The sequence below is a fragment of the Camponotus vicinus genome, unplaced genomic scaffold (assembly GCF_025532165.1).
Source record: "Camponotus vicinus isolate PSW18456_S1 unplaced genomic scaffold, iyCamVici1.0 SCAF_12, whole genome shotgun sequence".
NCBI classification, from domain to species: Eukaryota; Metazoa; Arthropoda; class Insecta; order Hymenoptera; family Formicidae; genus Camponotus; species Camponotus vicinus.
In genome coordinates, this window is record NW_028141948.1 from 15,851,186 (window position 1) to 15,871,100 (window position 19,915).

Sequence of the window (19,915 nt, forward strand, 5' to 3'; positions counted from 1 at the left end):
TATTCAAGAGAGTTTTTAAAATTGATACGATATAAACCAATGAATATTGCCGTGGGCTCTTGATACTGTCAGCATTATGCTATTTTATCAAGTTACGTTGATGTAAGCAGCAATCTATAATCTTTTTTAAAAAAGAAGTTTCGTAATCAACAAGAATATCACGAATTAACTTTGCACAGGATATCGATCACGAAGACGAATACACCAATCAGGACATTCGGGACATCGGAGGCGATTCTATTGATCAGGGATGCTTTTAATAGAGACACAATTGCGCCTTTGCAAACATAAGATATCCCCGTAACATTCTCTCTCGCATGCCAACATTAAATTTTAGAACACAGCCTTTCGCATGCATCTCTATAATTTTATTACGATAACGCTGACCATATTGCCCAGTGGAATCCATAAATTTCGAAATATGTTTCATATATCTCCCAATTAACATTCGCGCGCGTAAAGTTTGCGCCGTAAACTCTATTACATACCTCGTTCTGCGAAAAAAAGATAAAACATCTTCCTCCTAATCTAAAATTACCGATGCTAATGAAAGTTATAATGAAAAAATAGAAAGTGGTAATTTTGAGGTAAAGGAAAAAGAAGCAAATTAGCAACGATGAGACCACAATAGTAACAACGTCGACAACAACGAAGATGATTGTGACGATGAGAATAGTGATGGTAATGATAACGATGAGAATGATATAACGATGATGATGAGAACGATGATAATGACAATTGTGATAATAATAATGAAGAATGAAGATGAGAGACGGCGGTGGCAATTACGACAACGACGACATCGACGATGAACAGGAAGAGGGCGACGAGGACGGTGGCAACGGCAACTGTCGATATCGGCGAATAAAATGACGAAGACGACAATGATGACGCCTCTCTATCTGTCTTCGTCGCAAAGTATGCATATGTAACTCTTTATTGCGTTACACACAAACGGGATAGGAGAGGCAAAATTAAATAGCGGATTAAATACATTAGCGCGCGACGCTTAACAAATTAAAAACGTAAAAACATTAACAGTACAATATAGTTTCCTTATCGTAGACGTAATGCGATGGCAGTCTTGAGTCCTGGAAAGATGCTGTGATTGTTGCTCATCCGCTTCGATTTTTCGTATCCTTCTTCCTTCTTCTTTTTTTTTTTCATTCCTTCGCCATTCGTCTGTGCTTCGTTATTCGTCGAATGTTTCGTCCTTTATTTTAAACCGAACTCGCTTCGATCTTGAGTTTAAACTTATATATTTTCGTTTTATTATTTACGATAAGCTTTTGCTTGTGGCAGTGTCTGCAAATATAGATTAATTCAGCGTCAATAATATTCGGATCCTCTTTTTGTGTGTGCGTTTCGTTAATCATTAATATTTGAGAAACTCTATTCTTTCTAGATACTTGCTCGAGAATGTAATTCTATATCTGAAGAAACATGATTTCTGATTTGTACTGTATCGAATGCGAAATGAAATTTAGCGCACCTAATTTAAAGAAAAAGGATGCTTCTTCTCCTACCTTCGATTAATAAACTAACCATCCTCGAGAGAAAAGTGCCGGCTGAGGTGATCGATTGAACGAGCGAACGAGCGAGTTGTCAAAATTTTTATTCATTAAAAAAAATTATATTCAAAAATAAATGTCAGAAAAATAATCGAACGATTATAAAACACTACAGCAATGAAAGCTTGAAACTCGTTCGGTCGATCTATAGATCATGGATTATAAAAAACACTCTCTAATATAAGCATACAAACGCTTATAAGGAAGAAAAATGACGTTCGATAAATTCGTAAATGTGTTTGTTTAGGATCTATCTAAAATATCTCTCCAAGAAATAAGAAATGAAAAGTAAATCGAACTTGGGTTCAATTGGCTTGAACTCGCTTACCTGAGTTATGACTACCTACGCCTCGACCGACTTCTTCTTTTCTTTCTTCTTTTTAAGGAAAGAAGGCGTCCTAAGGCCCTTCTTCTTCTTCTTTTCCTTCTTTGGCGATTCCTCGCTAACGCTCACATCCTGCGACATGGAACCCTTAACACGGAAGGTCCCAACCGTAACCATAAACCTTTCTGCATGCACATGCATAAGTGCGCGTCGAATTTTCTCGCTAATCGTTCTATTAGCCAATTATAATCTGATCGCATGCAAACCAGGACATAATAGAAAAGTTTGTAGAAGAGAATCTATGAAACGGCTATTAATGCTTGTGAACGAGCAGTGAAAAATTAATACAAAGCGATAATTCGCTTAGATATCGGATACGCTGTATGTTTTTGTAATTATTATTATTATAGAGCGAGAAATATCTTATTCATTTTTTACTGTGAAAACAGCGTTCCCAAATTTTTACGAATAAATGAGAAATGTAATGTGTGAAATGTGTGAAAGCAGATGTAATACATATGCGGAGATTTATACTTGCTTTGTTCAAATCACATGATGTAAAGTAGGATTAATTTCTCTTCTCTAATGAAATATAATTAATTTCTCGTTTTTACTCTCTCTCCGTAATAACGTGATTTCCGTATATAAGAGACATGTTTATATTTATCAGCATTTCAAAATCAAGATCGTATATATGCATAATAAAACGTGTGAAAAATTAACGCAATATATCCCCGCATATGATGTATAGTAATATTGTACGATGACTTTGATATTAAAAGTATTGTGCGACAAACCTCCTTGCTACTTTGTGAGAAAGTACTGTGATGAGCGTCTGAGTGGTCGCCATTTACGGTATTCTCTCCTAGAACACAAATATGGGATTATATGAAATTTAGATTCTCAAAATAAATTACAATAAGATAATTAAATTCATCAGGTAGCGATCAAGTCTCTAGTTAATACATCTTTTTGTAATAATTTGTAAGCCAAAGGATCTTGATATCAATCACACCAAACTTAGGCAGCTGAAAATTGCACATTATATTTTAAAATTAAAAAAGCGAGAGAAAGAGATACACACACACGCACACATATAGATGCACCTTACCTTTCGAGAAATGATGTTTGTTGCCAAGCGTATTCGTTCTTGAATTCGTTATAAAAAATCAATGTCCAAGCAAATAGCATCGATCATTCGTAGCTTGCAGGATGCGTGTATACCACCAAAATAGTAGCAGGTGTTAATGGTCAGAATTAATGCACACACATAGATTCAAATATATAAAGATGGGTATAGAAAAATATAATTATAAAAACTATTTTATGCAAACTTTTATATCATCAAACTGCAAAATTATTACGATATTATATGAATTATACAAGCATTCGCAATTTAAGTTAACTTAGATACAATATCATTAGTACAAAGCAATGTAAGTAACATAATGTAATATCGATTAAACTCATTGGGCAAAAAAAGATTGAAGAGAAAATAAGAAGAATATTAAAATAAAATTCTTGTATCACACTAAATAATAAAACTCTTTTAATTCGTCTTTAAGTCGCAATTTGACTAAAAGAGAAAAAGGAAAAGCAAAAGAAATTGATAATCTCAGGAAATGTTACATAAATATAAGTTACATAAACAATAGAATACTCTCATAAATGTCAATGCTCTAATTCATGTGTAGAAATTGTCAAAATTTTCTTTTCCTATTCAGATATGCTTAAAGTCGATCGCACAAGAAATGCACTTTGTTCATACATAAAGAGATTCATCAAATTAGAAAAGATAGAAAGGAAAAGAAAATTGTAGAACAAGAAATAATGAATGAGAAACATTAACAAATATTGAAATAATATCTTCTTTTTTCCTTAACATCTAACGTTTGCGCGTTTACTCACTCTCGTGTCATTTTTATGATAGAATAAATCTATTTTTTATCGGCTTAAAATATATGAAAACTTGATATGTTGTTAAACTAAATAAACGCGCGTATAAAGTGAAAGATTGACTGTACAAACTATTCAATATTATAAGAGAGATGCTCTTCAGATTTAAATATTAATGCTAAAAATAAGAAATTTACTTCATCGATTAATGTAGTTAGAATAACCGACGTACAAGTTCTAAAATTGCTCTTGCAATGCGATTGTGCATATCGATGAATGAATCGTTCAAGTTCTTTCTTTTTCCCAAAGAAATTGAGAAAAATTGTTTAGTAATTTGATTAAATGAACCAAAATTAGAATAAAATATGATTTTCTAAAAGAAGACGAGTCAGCTACGTGTTCAATGGCGAATTATCCGCGATAGCCTTTTCTAAGCGCATAAATTCTTTAGTGTCGTATGAATAAGACATGCAATCTATAGACGAGTCCCAGATATCGCAGCGTTCTTGAACATCGCTTGTCTCATCGTTATCAGAGATAATGATGGAGCTAACTTCGGATATCGTGTAGGTATCGTCGAGAGAAACAGATTTCTTCGCGGAATTTATTATACTGTTTTCTTCGACAGCATCGACAAGATGGGTTTCCAAGTGACGTGATGATTCTTCATTGGAATTTTCTAAAACAAATGTAGAATCATGCGGATTTTCGTCCAATTCCTCAATTATAGGTGTTAGACAATTCAATTTATTTTTCGTCGAGTCTTCATCCCTCTCTTGGCAATAACAGCACGGCTTCCACGTTTCTATCTCTGACCTTGACACGATTACGTTCTCGCTGTAATTCGTTTTATCAAGGATCCTATCGGTTTTGGTACTGCGATCGTTATCAATCAAATTTCTGTCAAATGTCCGAGCAGCATCAGGCAATGTATCGGTATGTTCGTCCGGCGAGACCTTGATAATGCGAAAGTTTAATGCCAGAGCACTCGGTTTCTCGATCGGCGGCCCCTTCGCTACGGTGCAAAACTCGATTACGGCAGAAGACTCCGGATCTTCTTCCTCGTGTATCGTTTCATTATTATAACCGGCAAAATCCGGCGACAAATTTTCCAAGAAGCCTTTTCTTCGACAAATATTATCGACATCGGTGTTGATCATCGAGACATCTGATATGGATGTTTGATTGACAAATTCTGCGAGAGAATATTCGTAACAACAGCTGTGGATAAACTGACGTACGACTTCTTTTGCGATGTTGAGGTCGTAAATAGAAGAATCGAGGAAAAGCAGAATGTAAACGGACTCGATAATCTCGCCGAGGATATGCTGTGCAATTTGTAGAGCGTCATTCGACGATGACGCTTCTTCATCAGGAGCTGCGTTAAGATCGGCGATGATCTCGTTAGCGGACTCATTGATCCCATTATGAAAAACTTCGCCGTCGATATCCTTTAATTCGAGAATCGTGCGACTCGGTAACTCGAGTATGTCGGACCCACTCGCCGAATGTCTCTCGGACATTGAGTCGAAACTGCTAGCATTGCTCGACACTGTTCTATGATCTTGCGGACATTGCGTAGATTTTACACACTCTGCCTTAATCATCGTTGGTTCTATCCATACGTAATCGTCTAACGCATCATCATTGTCGCTTCTCGTTATATCGGATTGCCACTCTGACGATTGTTCCGCCAAGTCGTGTGAGGTATCGTCGTTGCCACTCTCCTCTTGGACCGCTGGTGGAGTTAGACTGTAAATGAGACTCATATTCGTCGAGTCTAGATTGTACTTGACACAAGTGTCCGTGTTGGGCAATGCATCTAGCTCTGTTCTCGATGAAGAGATATTTACGTCAATGCTCTCGACGATTTTTATGATGTCGTCGCAATAAGATTCATATATGTCATCGTTTTCCGCTTTGTTACTCGGCCAATTGTTTTCGCATATGGATTTTTCGATCCATGTACAAATGCTTTGTTTCTTTAACTCGGTTGCGCAACCGTTTACTCCTTTATTCATCGGTGCTTCTTTATCCTCATCGCATTCATGATTAGTGGAATGTTTCTTGCAATTGTTGGAAGATAAATCGCTTAGCTGTTGCGAGTTTTCTTCGTTATCGTCGTTATTACGTAGAAACGTCTTACAGTCCTCCGTCATCGTTTTTATTATTGTTTTTGATATACGTTGCTGCTGTTCCTCATTCATTGCCTGAATCGAATTTAAACAATCGTTGCCTCTTTTTTGAATTTTCAAAGATTCCCTTTTTACAGGAGCATCCTTCTCATCAATCGTCGTTACGTGATTCTTATGTGTTATCGTTTCCTCGAGTTGGCAATCGTCATTCGTACAAAACGCGCTGTCGCAAAAGCTCGGTTCTGTCTCCTTCACGTTAACTACTGTAACGAAATTTGGTCGCGCAATATTTTCCCATTTCGTAGTATGCATCATAATGTCCGAATGCGTCTCGCCATTCACTTTCAAGCATTCTCTCGTATCCACATTTCGTGTTAAATATGTATCGCATACTTTTACAGGATAAGTATACAAATTTTTACTCGTGGAATCCATCATGGAATATTGCTTAGATACGTTCTCTTCTTTATTCGCGCTCGTTGCTGCCTTCGATTCCGTTGTTAAATTCTTTTGACGTCCGAGATCCTCGAAAAATCTTCGTCTCGCTTCGTAGCGCGATCTTACGAGACTCTCGTCCCGGACGATCGCGTTCGATTGCAATTTCATACTTTGCCTGCTAATGGACGTCTTTGAATGTGTAACAAGAAGAGGTTTCTTTCGTTCGGCAATTATCGAAGTTCTAACATTCTCCAGACGAAGGCTGTCGTAAAAAGATTCGGAAAATCGTCGACCATAGTACACTTGCGCACGCTCGTTGCTCATGCTGCTGCAATTGCTGCCTAGTTCGCAATCTGCAAGCATTAATTACGACTCCAAAAATATGTCTCAAACATAGATCCGGCAAACGATCGATCGGTGTCCGTCCTTCTCGTTTTGAAGAAACGGAGAACGTTCACGGATACTTGGACTTTCTATCCGCGAAGTCTTCATCGTCGCTTACGCTGCGCTCGAAATAGATATTCTTAGTGCTTTAGTTTTAGCTATCGCTACAATCGAAGTTACACTTACTTTCTTTCTATGTTATTTTCTTACACTTGCATTTATGCTATAATTGCACAAAAATACGCTATTTATTTATCTACCCTGAATAAAATTATTACTCACCGTTATTTGTTTTACTATATGTAATTACTACATGTAATTATACATTTGTATTATATAAAAAAGAAAAAATTTTAGGAAAGTTGTAGAAAAAAATTATCTCGAGTTTTATATAGAAATCGATAATGCTTCTTTTTGTATTATCTTTGCGTTATTGTTTAGAAAAAAGCCCAATAATGATAACAAATCACACCTTAAATTAAGTAGAAACACGTGCGAGTTTTAAGGATTTTTGTAGCATTTCACACATAGAAATAAAGAGAAAATCAAATAAAAAAAAGTGCTTTAAAATGAACGATTCGGTTATTGATGCAAGCATTAATTGTTATTTCGAGTGGCGGAAGGAGACGAGAGGGCTTTTGAGGCTCATACGTAGGCAAAAGCATGACAAATTCGGTAACTTTGCATACGTATCTCTAGCAATAAAATTAAAACGAACATATTTACTCAAGTTTAAACACATATATGCGGTTCATAATTGCGGATAGGGAGCGTATTTTATGCCGGAAGAGGTGTAGCCTATACCGGATGAAACGCATCTTACGCAACCGAGTGAGATTAATTATAAAAAACTGTGTACGAGATTAGACTGAAGATAATCTTATCTTCTACTGCGGCTCGGGTTTCGAGTATGAGCAATCATAAATTATACTTCTTTATCTAGAGTTATTTATTTTCTAATAATAATAAAAATCGCGCATGCAGAGAATCATGCATTGCACATCTTGTTATTTTACAAATGCAATATACAATATATAGATAAGATTTCTCCAGTCACCGTCGTAAATAGTAATAGTATACATAAGAAAAAAAGAATATTTCAGATTAAAAATTCAGCCCTCCTTTCCCTAAATAAAATAAAACTCACCTCTTCTGTAACCACTTTGTTGCTCGATCGCTCTGTAGCGCATCTCATTAAGGAACTCTGTAGTAGCATCATTCACTGCACGTCAAAAATAAATACGTTCACATGCATTCATCAGTAAAATGCTCGACATAATCGGTTGTCATTTTCAAATGTAATATTTGAAAATGTAATATTGTACATACATAGTACCTGTGATTGTCGCGAAATATACCGACATATTCATCTTGTAAATGATCGCATTGAGAGATTTATCATTACATATCTATCAATACACAAACACACCGATATAACTCGTGCAAAATTATGTAGATCTCTCATGTGCAATTATAACTATATACAAACATGCTATAATTTAATTATTTGTGGCAAATTGGTCGTAGAGATGCGAGTGTCATATGCAAATTATCGCAAATAAAAGCTAGCCATGCAAAAGTCCAGGTTAAATTAAAGCAAATTTTTTTGTATCGCATAACACATATTCTTTCCGTTTCGTTAACCTTCGTTGATCATTTACACAGATCGAATAGAAAAACACACTTCATTTGGAGCAAAATAAAAATAAAAAAGGGAAAGACTTACCATCACTTAATACGACTTCGGGTTGACTCGGCACAGGCACTTGTTTCGTTTCTATTCGCAATACTCGGGGTTCTGTAGCAAAGGAGTATACATCGAGTGTAGTCGTTAATAACGTAGAAAATAAAAATATATTACTATAAAATGTAATGTGGTAGATTCCATGTGTGTCAAATGTGGTAGATTCCATGGTATATGTATGGAGAGCCGTGAATTAAAAATACATAAATTTACCGTCTCTACTCTCCTCCTCCGTTTCCGAAGTAACAGAAACCGGTGATTGAATAGGACTCTTGGCAGTGCTGGATTCATGCGTCGCACGACTGATGTTAAAGGATGACAAGGCCTCGGATTCTGATTGTGACTCATCGTCTATTTACAAAATAGGTAATATTAATGGCTCCAATAAATGTCTGGTAAACATTAAGTGATTACACAATAATTCTAAAACAGACTACAGGATACAGATAGAATGCATGCAAAGACAGAAGAGATTGGACAGAAGAGATTGGACTGGTGACTGAATGAAACTAACAAGGATCTCCTTTCTGTTTGCGTTCGATCTCTCTCTTGTATTGATCCAATTCTTGATCCGTGACCGCGTCAAAGGGATTTTTGGCATAGGGTGTCTTGTAAACCATCGCATTGTGTTGAAAACCACGTTGTATAATACCCTTACTAGCGGCTCCTACTAAAACTACTTGTTCTCCAGTACCACTAATTGTCGCATCCTTATAAAAACGAGTATACAAATTAAACATGTGTATCTTCTTCAGAAATTTACAAACATAAAAAAATGTTATTGTAATGCAATTGTAAATTTTATATTATGGTATACATATTTAAGTTTGAATTAGAAAGACTTATTTAATAGAAATGCTCCTTTTTTTGATGATTTTATAATGTATATTAAATAGAATAAAAGTCTATTTAAATTGATTAAATTTAAATCGATTCAAAGATTTAGTAATTTATTAAATTGACGTACCTGCATTTTTTTAGCTTCCTCCCATGAAACACCTTCCAGTATGTGGGATTGCGGACCAGCCGATATCTTCTCTGCTCGTCGATAATCTTTAATCTGTCAGGGAGATAAAAGCAAGTATCCAGCTGTTCCATTTATGCAAATTCGCTGATATAAGAAAACAAGAACAAAGAAAATATAATGCTAATGTAATTAGCAACACTTACCTGCTGTTGTATTTGTTTGAATTCCTTTGGATTGGTATTTTTCGGTACAAACTGAAGAGCACCGTCTATCTTCACTGGTGTGCTGCTATGGGTAGGAGATCCATCAGACACCCACTGCACACAAAACCAGAACATTAGTCGACCCCCTTCAAACCATTGTAAGTAATAATGTTAACATAAGTAAAGACTCTTGCATGCTATGTGTGCCTGCTGCATATATATATGTCTCCTCTTTAATATATTATTCCAGAGTATGATTTAAACTGGGAAATAAATTCTCTCTCTCAAGTGTGATATTACATTATAACTATTTATGTTTGTAATAATTTATCTTTATACGAATCATATAAAAATCAATATATTATATTGCACGAAAATCAGCACAATTCAGAAACATAATAATATTATTAACATACATGTAACATTTCAAGGAAATAGAATAAATAAAATCCGCGAAACACATAGGGTCATTTGATCTGGTTTTGTAAATGCAGTGGGATCAGTGTCATTAGGCCAGGGAGATCTTGAAGACGATATCAGGCACACATTCATACAGAGTCGTCAAACACTTGATATGCTTTTATACAAATTCTACTTATATTATGATAAAAAAGTGTTTAAAATAAACGTTTTTTAAATAAGAGATACAAATAAATCATTCTATTCTCGCCTCATGAAAAGAGTATTCAGATAAAAGGCACAAAACCCTATTGTGCCTCTATTTATAAGTGTACAAAACATTTACACCTTAAGATCATTTTTGCTAGAGGATAATTCTGTATGTAAATAGAATAGATAAACTCAAAATCATAAAATTAGCATCAATCGATATATCGTATGTAGGCGCGATAATACATAACTTTGCAATATATTATGAAAGGCGCCAAGTTTATTAGTGTAGCATCATAGGCTATGAATATAATGCTAGTATAAAATACCATTAAAGTTGAAGTTTTATTAAAGTTAATATAATCATCTTCTTTAAACAGCACATATAACTTTATTTAAACATCAAGAGGCTACAGAAGAACAGTCGTTAATATCTTATATGTAAATATACTTATGCTAACGATTGACTGGAATTCAACATGATGTTTCATAACTTGTGTTTACGAAAATGTTAATCGCCCTCATTCTTAGTCTTTCGATTTGCGCGTTTCATTCTTAACAGAAATATCTTTTTTTTTTGTTAAACACTTTTTCAGTGAGCTCTTTTATGATTTATGAGTTATTTATAATAATGAGTTATTTTTTTAGTTATGTATCAATGAAACTTTGTCAAAATACAAATGTATAATGAAAAGAAGATTGTACTGTCAGCCTCTATAAAATACTTTCAATCGAAAAATAAAATACATTTCAATCAACAATTAATTAAATTATAAAATTATTTGATATTTGTTATTATGGAAAGCTTTAACTTCTCTCTCTCTTTTATCATTTTAATATATTAGTTGAAGGATGCACCAATAACAATTGGTTTTAATCTATATTTGTCATATTGTGAAACATTTATATCGTATATGAAAATTTGTGCAATTAAAAATTATATTAAATAATAAATACAATTTCTTTTTGTTAATATTATGAGTCTGATCAAGATTTATACACATAAATCACGTACACACGTGCATACACATATATACACATGTTGATTTCTACATAGGATTTGAAAATGTAATTTTTGTTCCAAATTTGTACTTTGGTCATCCCTTATATCGTCGCATTAATAAGCGGTTGTCAAATATAGTATCCCTCTGTGATAACAAGAGTTATATTTGTATTTGTAGTTAAAGAGCAATATAATCACTATAATGTGAAATATTTCAATATATTATAACAAACATCACAAATGTTTGATGTATTATTTACTCTAGGAGATGCTTGTTGCGATTAAACTGATGTAATACAGAAATTATCATTTTTAACACATTAGCAATACAGATTAATGGCACGAGTTGGAATGCATTAAATTCGAGGAAAAAACAATCGTGATTAGCATAACATATATATGTATATATTTGCTCATATATATTTATATAATAAAACTAAACTAAACTGAGAAAAAGTAAAATTAAATTATGTAATTAACATGATAAAATGCAATTCTATGGTCAATTGACTGAAAACTGTGCTGATAATACCAGTGCATAATATCGCATTGAGTACGAGGTTATACTATCTATTTACGGCCATAGATATGCGCGTTGTCTTTCTCAATCATCGCTAAAAATATCTCTCAAATATTATTCGGTAAAATAAAGTTCATCATTTACCGATGTAAAAAAAAATTAACGAAAAATTGATAATAGAATTAGATATCGCTATACTAATTTCACAAAAGCTCCGAAATAGTAATAATAATAAAAATATAACATATATAGATGTTAATGTTTCAGAAAAAAAATTGTATATCGCGTAAAAAGACACAAAATTTGAATATAAAAATCTTTAGTGTCAAAATTCAATTAAAATGAATTTGTAATATAATGTCAAATGTTGAAATTTTGTATCACAAAAAAGCCTAGTAATATTCTATTTTCAAATTCAATTAAGAGAAATAAATCTTATGAACGATTTCATGTACATCAATGTCGTAATTATTTTATATATATATTAATATATTATATTATTTAATATTTGACGCGTTTAAAGCTCTCCTTCTCCTTCATTGCGCAAGTCGTAATTCGATTAGCAGCCACAATACGCGATTACAATATTAATATTGCCAAATAAGAATGCCTATATTAGATTTAGCGTCAGGCGAATACGCGCAAAAATGTGAATAATTAATTAGTCGGTCTTATTCTCAAAAGTAATGACTTCTACCTTGGTGATCTTTTTAGGATCGGGTGTTCCAGTTTCCAGGATCTCAACTTTCTGGTAAACGTTTGGCGAATTTAACCAACGGGATCGGTCCGTACCTTTACGTCCACCTTTCCACAATCTGCACCAAAAGAAAAAGAAAATCAATTGAACATGCGACTTTAACTACTCTATCGTTGGAGCAAAATATTGCTCGTATCAAAGAAAAGAAACTTACCCTTGCTTGTACAATTCTTCCTCTTCGAGTAGATACCCCAAGGACGATACAGCCGGTGGAACTTCAACATCGTTTCGTGGTTTTGGAGGTTCTCCTTTTACGAGTGGATTTCTATATATGTAACCCGTACGGAATCCCTGAAATAAAATAACGCGACATGACAGAAAGATGTTATAGTCGAACAATTGTAATGTCGAATGATTACCACAATTGAACTTACAGCATTATCGAGCATTCTCATAAGAGCTTCAAATTCGGCGCCACCGATTCTCCAACGTTTCTCGAGTTTTTCCGCGAGAGCAGATGACTCTACTACTGAACTCGGCTGAGGAATCGGTGATTTTCGCGAAGCTTCAAATATAGCTTTCTTCGATTCCTCGCTGATAAGATTTAGATTATCTACACCAGCGGGCATTAGCTTCAGTTGAGTCTCGCAAGCGACTACGGTGTTGTAAACGTTGAAGAATGCTTCTTCCACCGTTTCTCCACAGCAAAGGGCACCACGATTCGTCAAAAGCATAACCTTATTGATCGGTCCGAGGTTTCTAGCAATCTTCTCCCGTTCCTCCGGTTCGACGGAACCTCCTATATATTGATGGGTACTCACTTCGCCTATCACTATGCTCTCTTGACCGATCGGTAACAATCCACATTTCAAGGAGGAAATCTATGTAATATAGCGCACGTGTTAGTATTAATTTTTTTCGAAAAATAGAGCTAATAAATTTGAATCATCAATGTTAAAGTAATATCGCACAATCGCGGCATAAAAATATGCAATACTAAACAAACAGATCGTCAGGAATGATGAAATGCGAAACGAAGCATACTTACAGCGGTAACGGACGGAGTAGTAATATGAATAATACACTTGATATCGGGTCTCGCGGCGTGTATTGTCGAGTGCAATTGGAAACTTGTAACGTGCACGCCAAAGTTCGTCGTCCCTTGCTCGACAATCGCGCCTTGCATGTCCACCTTAATCAGACTCGAGGCGGTGACCTCGTGATAAAGTAGCCCGTAAGGATTTACTAAAAAGTGTTCCTGATCCTGATTAAGACGGGCGGTGATTTGTCCGCCGACGCCTTGCGTCCATCCGTACAGATCGAGCAATCTAAACACCGCTGCCAACTTGCAACGTAGCAACTTTTCGCCTTTGGCGTATCCCATGCTCTCCACGCCGCGAATATCGTTGATAGGTAAGACGCAATTTGAATCTATATTTTCGAATAAACCGTATGATAATGCAAGCAAAGAAAGGAAGACAATCGATACAACTTGAAAGAATCTGGGACTAACTTTTGAACACATTGCCGTTGAATCGGGCTCCTTGTGCACCCATCATGTCAGAGATCTGTTGCAAAAGACCGGAAGGTCCAGCACCGTCCTTCATCTGCGTCTCGATTATACGTTCTAGCTCTTCTCGGAAAATTCGCGAGTTCATCATCATCTCGACCCTCTTTCTCCTCTCCATTTCTCTCATATCCTGTGAATAAGATCCTCTCATTTAAAATGTATACATTTGCATGTTTAAATCGCTTGTTTCCGAGTTTTTTTCGTACTGGCAAAATTCAGGTAGAAAATCGTTATTGGATGCTAAATTTTCGACGAAACTTACCGCATCGATATCAGCGGGTCTCATCTTGCTTTTTTCATCTTCCGTCAAACCGTCCACCACACCATTTGTGTGTGGTTCGCTCAATGCTTGTTGACTCGTATCTGCCATTTTCGTGCCTCGTACAAGTACCGGCAACTGAAAAGTATCATTTGTCAATATCACTATTTAAAAAAAATAGTAAAAATCTTCTTTTGCTCCGATATATTTTTATTTCAAATCATGCAATCGATATTAAGAGTCGCGATAGACAAGATATATCTCATTGTATGTAATCGGAAAATTTCTTGACATATTTATTACGAGAATAAAGAACAATGGAAACATGATAAAAATAAAAAAAGAAATAACAAAGGTAGAGAAGTATAGCTGAACGATCTGTCAAACGCGTAAGCGAAATTTTTATTCGTTTCTCCTGAATCCAATACGAGGTATGGACACCTTACCGGTGTGCGATCAATAAAGTTGCGGGGCCCTACCAGGAATCGTGTGCGTGCAACGAACCGCGTTTGCGTTACGACATCCTTTTATTTAGCCGCAACCTTTCAGGGGAGTTTTTCAATTTTCTACTAAATTTTAAAATAAGGGGAATATTTATTTATTATACCACGTCATATATATTATATCCCCCCCATTCGAAAAAATTATATATTTATAAAATAAAATGTTCAATAACTATGTTACTCAGTTAGCGTTTGCTTAACTCGGATCTGTGTCACCGGTCGTTCACCGCTTGGCTTTCCTTACGTCAAGTACCGGTGCATCGGACACGCAATGCTCTCATATACTCGGCTACATACAATCCTTATCCTACGGCATCCGCTTTTCACCTTTTCACGCCGCATTTCCCTCGCCACCGGCCGAATCCCACGCTAAATCCTTCGCTTGCATAAGCAAGTATTATATCGCAATCTCACACGTACATTTTAATACATAATAATATATACCTCTGAAAAAATGTGTTTGCTTTTTTCATTTTTACCAGCAAACGTCACGCTTTTAAAATCAACGTTATGATGATGATTATCGGTAAAAACCACCGATGGATGAACTTTCCAATGAGTTTGATCCGCCGATTAAACTTGCGATTATTACTGCACCGGAAAACGTGCGTCATGCGCCTGCACTTCCGTTGTAACACGCACAAAAAAAGAAGAGAATACATAGTTAACCGCACGCAAGCGCGTAAAACGCACAATCTATATAACATGTACATATTGTCGTCTGATCAAACTTTATGTACGTTTCGCGAAAATTTTATATTGAAAATTTCTTGAGATAATAATTAATAATCGCTAATAAATATAACAATAAATATGAATAAATAATTTATAATTAATAATAAATAAATAATAATAATAATTAATAATTATAATATAAATAAATAGAAATAAATAAATATAATAATTAATAATTAATAAATTTTCTTAACGCGTTTCTTAAGTATTTCGCGAGAATAAAAGGCCAAGGCTGATACTCGTTTCACGTACTATGTTCGTCGATTATCTCATCGTTATATTATGTATGTATTATTTTCACCTATACAATTAATGTATACTTCCGTATGCCTGCAAATAATTTGTACCTAATACGAAAATAACGTAGAGTATTTGCAGCGTATTAATGTTTGAAACCTTGCCAGGGAGAATTCGCTCTCGCATCAGCCAAGCTAATGCATCATGTACTTTCGATACATTGCCGAATCCAGTAAGGAAACGTCGCTCGCAAAAATATATAATAGCGGCTGTCAATGATGGCTCGGTGTGCAAATTGACGGTAATTAACGTTAAGGGGTTTAGGTATTTGGCATAAGTGGCTTCGTTTAAGTCCCTCGCATACGCGCGCTGCTTCGTTGACGTACAATGTAATACAGTGCCGTAATATTTTGCCCATGGTATCGGTGAAGTGGTCAATATCAAGAGTAGAAAGAGAGAGAGAGAGAGAGAGAGAGAGAGAGAGAGAGAGAGGGAGAGAGAAAGAAAGACGAGTTACGTTAACAAAGAAACTTAATCGAGGACAACGAATGCTCGCCCAACTCGATTTTTCGAGCAAACGAAGGATATGAATTTTCATGAATCATTGGGGCAACTGCATTTATGATTATCGAGTTCCAGTTTTAATCTCTCGCGTTGCACAATTATATATCTCGAAATTTTCTCATTTTCCATGAACTTTGACACAACGACGATGTATATTAGTCTACGTCAAATGTCTCGATTACATCCTTTTGGGGTTGCATGCGGTCCCGAGGCGCTTATCTTAACGGTAACGAGACAAAGTGGACCATTCCGCGAACTGAATGAAAGCGATCGCACAGACAGAGATTCGCTGCCTTCGTTTCCTGGCGCGAGTCCTCGTCTTAAAATAGAGAAAGGCCAGGGACGGAGTCGGACACATCTTTTGTTGGCAAATTTTTCTCTCTTACTTTTACATATCTCACGTTCGTCTTAAACAGCACCGAGAAAGTATCTTGCGGATATATAAATAATTAATGAAATACGAATCAATAAATTATTTGATATCGGTTTAATAGTTTTGTTGGGAATCTAGGGTGTTTACTCAAATCTTGTGAAAAAAAACTCTCGAATTATCCTTCCATTTTTGTTCAAAATTTTAGATAAAGAGAATATTTCCTCGTGCCACTTTCTCTAACATAAATTTCTTTATACATTTTCTAATGCTTTTCACTTGTACGAAGAAAAAACACAAAGCCACTCAAGTTTCAAGCGCTAGATTTGCAAGTGTACTGAAAAAAGCTGAATAGCTTTCGTAATATTTTTTTCGCTCGTTTAATACTTTCATTTTTCTTTATCATTAAAAATTATCATAGAAAGAATATGCGTTCTTCTTCACCGCTAAAAATTACGATAAAAAAAATGTGCACTGCATGTTCAATATTTTGTTAAGACATTAAATATATAAACAAAAATAAATAAATAAATAGATATATATTTTTTAAACACATAATTCATTCTTTGCTTATCGGGAGATTATTTACAATATAAAAGCATTATTAAAGAGAAATTTCCTAATTTCCCCGGATTTCCCCAAAAGAGAAATCCCTGAAAATTCCAGGTTTCCCATGTTTCTCCGAAAGTAGATGTCCTGGTTTCTTTATTCGATATTTTTTTTATTTATATTTAACGGTACCCTAATTAACGCGATAAAAATAAAGGAGAAAAGTTGAAAACAAACTATATTACTCTATAGTGCTGCATCTAACGCGGGGACCCGTGTGATGCGATGACGATCAGCCCCCTTACGCAACCTGGCCCGTAGCTATAGAATCGCACTACGTGCGTGCACGCATTAAGTGCATCAAGTGCGTGCGTGCGTGCGTACGTGTGCACCTGCGCACGTGCTTGTAGATCGCACTTGTTTACGAATCCGTAAAGTACAGGGTTTTTGGCCCGAAGATCCGTTCGAACTCTACCTCTCGAGCTTTTATATCGTAACGTTAATCAACTACCAGTCTCACAATTCATCGATCGGTCGCTCTTTAATTTCGTCCGATTCGTGGGTTATTGACATAGGGCAAACGGTATCGTAAGCGAATACCTATATTGTGCGTGAATAAGAGCGATGAGTCATCGAAAATATATATACTACTATATCGCGATGATATAAATTTGTTGACTGTCAATTAAAAAACCGGGACTTTACGTTCGTGCGTTGCGTAAATATTTCTTTTTCTCCCTTTCTCGCGTCAATACTGACATCATGCGCCAAAAGGAGCACGTAAACGAGGATTATCATCGTCGGGCGTCCGACCGGCAACGGCGACGGACACTTTACGCAATGACGTCATGGCTAATCACAGATTACGCTCGTCGTAGCGGACGGGCGCGCATTCTAGAATCGCTATAAATTATAAGAAACGAAAATGATAAAGGGAGACAATAAAGGATCGATTATATATCGCGGATAACGTCGTCGACTGTTGAACCCTCGCTAAATTATATATATTGCTCGAGCGACGTATCTTTATATCGCGTGCACGGTACTCGTATTTCATCGTTTCTCTCAGACGGTATTTCTTTTTTTTTTTTTACGGAGGACGCTCGATTAAAGCGATTGTCTCGAGTTATTGCATTGACCTTTGCGAAAAGGTCGCGAAATTATGGAAATGCGCGCGAAGACAACTCGTCAATGTCTTTATCCGCGATCGCTCAATTGTGTTACATTGGAATTCTATTGGAAACTGATTGTAAAATGATTTCCGATATTAATAATGCATGACTTGTCGCTTCAATCTCGAATATGGGACAAGTAAAATTCGAGCGAGCGCGAGTCCACTTAATTAGCCAAGCGGAACGCTCGAACCCGAGCGTCGATGGAAACGACAAAAACGTCCGCTCGTCTAGAGGAGAGAACTCGAGATGCGCGCAGAGGTATCACGGGGTAGCTCGTGCCACGGAGGACGATGCAAATGGCGACATTTCGGGGGGAGCGAATTTAGATTTCGATCGCCGATGAATCGGCCGAGGGACGCGGCGATGGAGCTCGTCGTCGGGATCGGGCGTCGCCGCTCGTGCCGTCCGCGCCTGACGACGACAACAATGACAGCGACGACCGGAGAGTCGGTCGCGTGGCACCGGAATCGCGCCCAACGGCAGTAGCATCGGGCATCCGACGACACACCCCTCGCGCGACGTCATTCATCGTCGGCGCGAACGAGAGAAACGAACGGCAACGAACGCTACGATAACGAGCGACGAGGACTCACGAGGGCAAAGGCTCGAAATTGGATCGTCGTTGTAAAGATCTATCGGTCACGGAAGTGGAAGGATAACGGAGAGAACGTAAGGCAACTCGATATCTCAACGTACCTATCTAAAGGGATCGCCGTCGCCAGCCGCTTCCTCCTCCTCCCTCTTCGAGATATGCCCGTGGCCGTTTCACGAACCGTACAACAGCTCGGCCGTCCGTATCGCACCGCGCGCGCGGCTGTTCCGTTCGATGAACAGCTTCCCCGCCTCCGCCTCCGCCTCTACACCCGCCGCCTCCGTCTCTGCCGCCTGACACGACGTTCCAGGGCCTGGCCTCAGGCTGCCGATCTCCCGCGTCGACTCCCGACTCTGTCCGAATGTATATCTATTGTCCGCTCATTGATAAACCGCACTTGGCCCGATCGCTCGACTGGCTCGATGCTCGGATCCGGCGTCGGAAGGCGCGATCTCTCGTCGAAACACACGCCCGTTTTTACGCGCGTCTCGTGTCCCCGAGATCCGCGAAAGCTCGCATAGTTGAGGTCCCGGATCTTCGTCTCGCACGACGTACACGCGGAATCGATCGCGACGTCGTCGCGATCCTGGAGAAACTGACCGACTAGTGACTGCTCACTGGACACTTTCCAGGTAAACGCCGCGCGTATCTCGACAATGGTCCATGAATCAACTGCGATAGGTACGTTAGGTGGCCGCTCGAGTAAACGTCAGCGATCTCTACGGTTGGCGCCACCTGTCGTCGGTTGCCCACATTCGCGAACAGGATTGCCAATATTTTTTTGGTAAATATTTGTCATGGATACCATATCATGTTTGTCCTTTGTTCGATGCTATCTTTTTTGAAAAAAGAAAAAGATATCGAAAGAT

General features: G+C 37.0%; 1 protein-coding gene across 7 annotated transcripts; it reads right to left on the minus strand.

Annotated features, from left to right (window-relative positions):
• Nucleotides 1-919: 919 nt before the first annotated feature.
• On the minus strand, nt 920-19,755 carry Hts (adducin 1-like protein hts). Of its 7 annotated transcripts, none has more exons than XM_083085466.1 (16): nt 19,151-19,738; nt 14,325-14,459; nt 14,006-14,192; nt 13,541-13,923; nt 12,927-13,373; nt 12,707-12,843; nt 12,493-12,610; nt 9,664-9,777; nt 9,461-9,553; nt 9,008-9,203; nt 8,707-8,844; nt 8,476-8,547; nt 7,897-7,971; nt 2,694-2,761; nt 1,900-2,028; nt 920-1,305 (listed from the first exon to the last, which is right to left on the minus strand). In XM_083085466.1, exons 2-15 carry the CDS (start codon nt 14,430-14,432, stop codon nt 1,915-1,917), a joined length of 2,250 nt encoding a protein of 749 aa, XP_082941592.1. In that variant the 5' UTR covers nt 14,433-14,459; nt 19,151-19,738; the 3' UTR covers nt 920-1,305; nt 1,900-1,914. The 7 variants fall into 7 exon arrangements, with proteins under 7 accessions (XP_082941592.1, XP_082941591.1, XP_082941594.1 ...); XM_083085465.1 differs by having other exon boundaries at nt 1,900-2,043; nt 19,151-19,737; XM_083085468.1 differs by lacking the exon at nt 7,897-7,971 and having other exon boundaries at nt 19,151-19,737.
• Between the last annotated feature and the right edge of the window lie 160 nt (nt 19,756-19,915).

Excerpts from the sequence above, each read along its gene's own strand:
- Hts (XM_083085464.1), bottom strand. The coding sequence starts at position 14,432 with ATGGCAGATACGAGTCAACAAGCATTGAGCGAACCACACACAAATGGT. Across the intron at positions 13,374-13,540 it reads CTACTCCGTCCGTTACCGCT|ATTTCCTCCTTGAAATGTGG; the intron begins GTAAGTATGCTT and ends TATATTACATAG. Across the intron at positions 7,972-8,475 it reads CGAAGTCGTATTAAGTGATG|TGAATGATGCTACTACAGAG; the intron begins GTAAGTCTTTCC and ends TTTGACGTGCAG.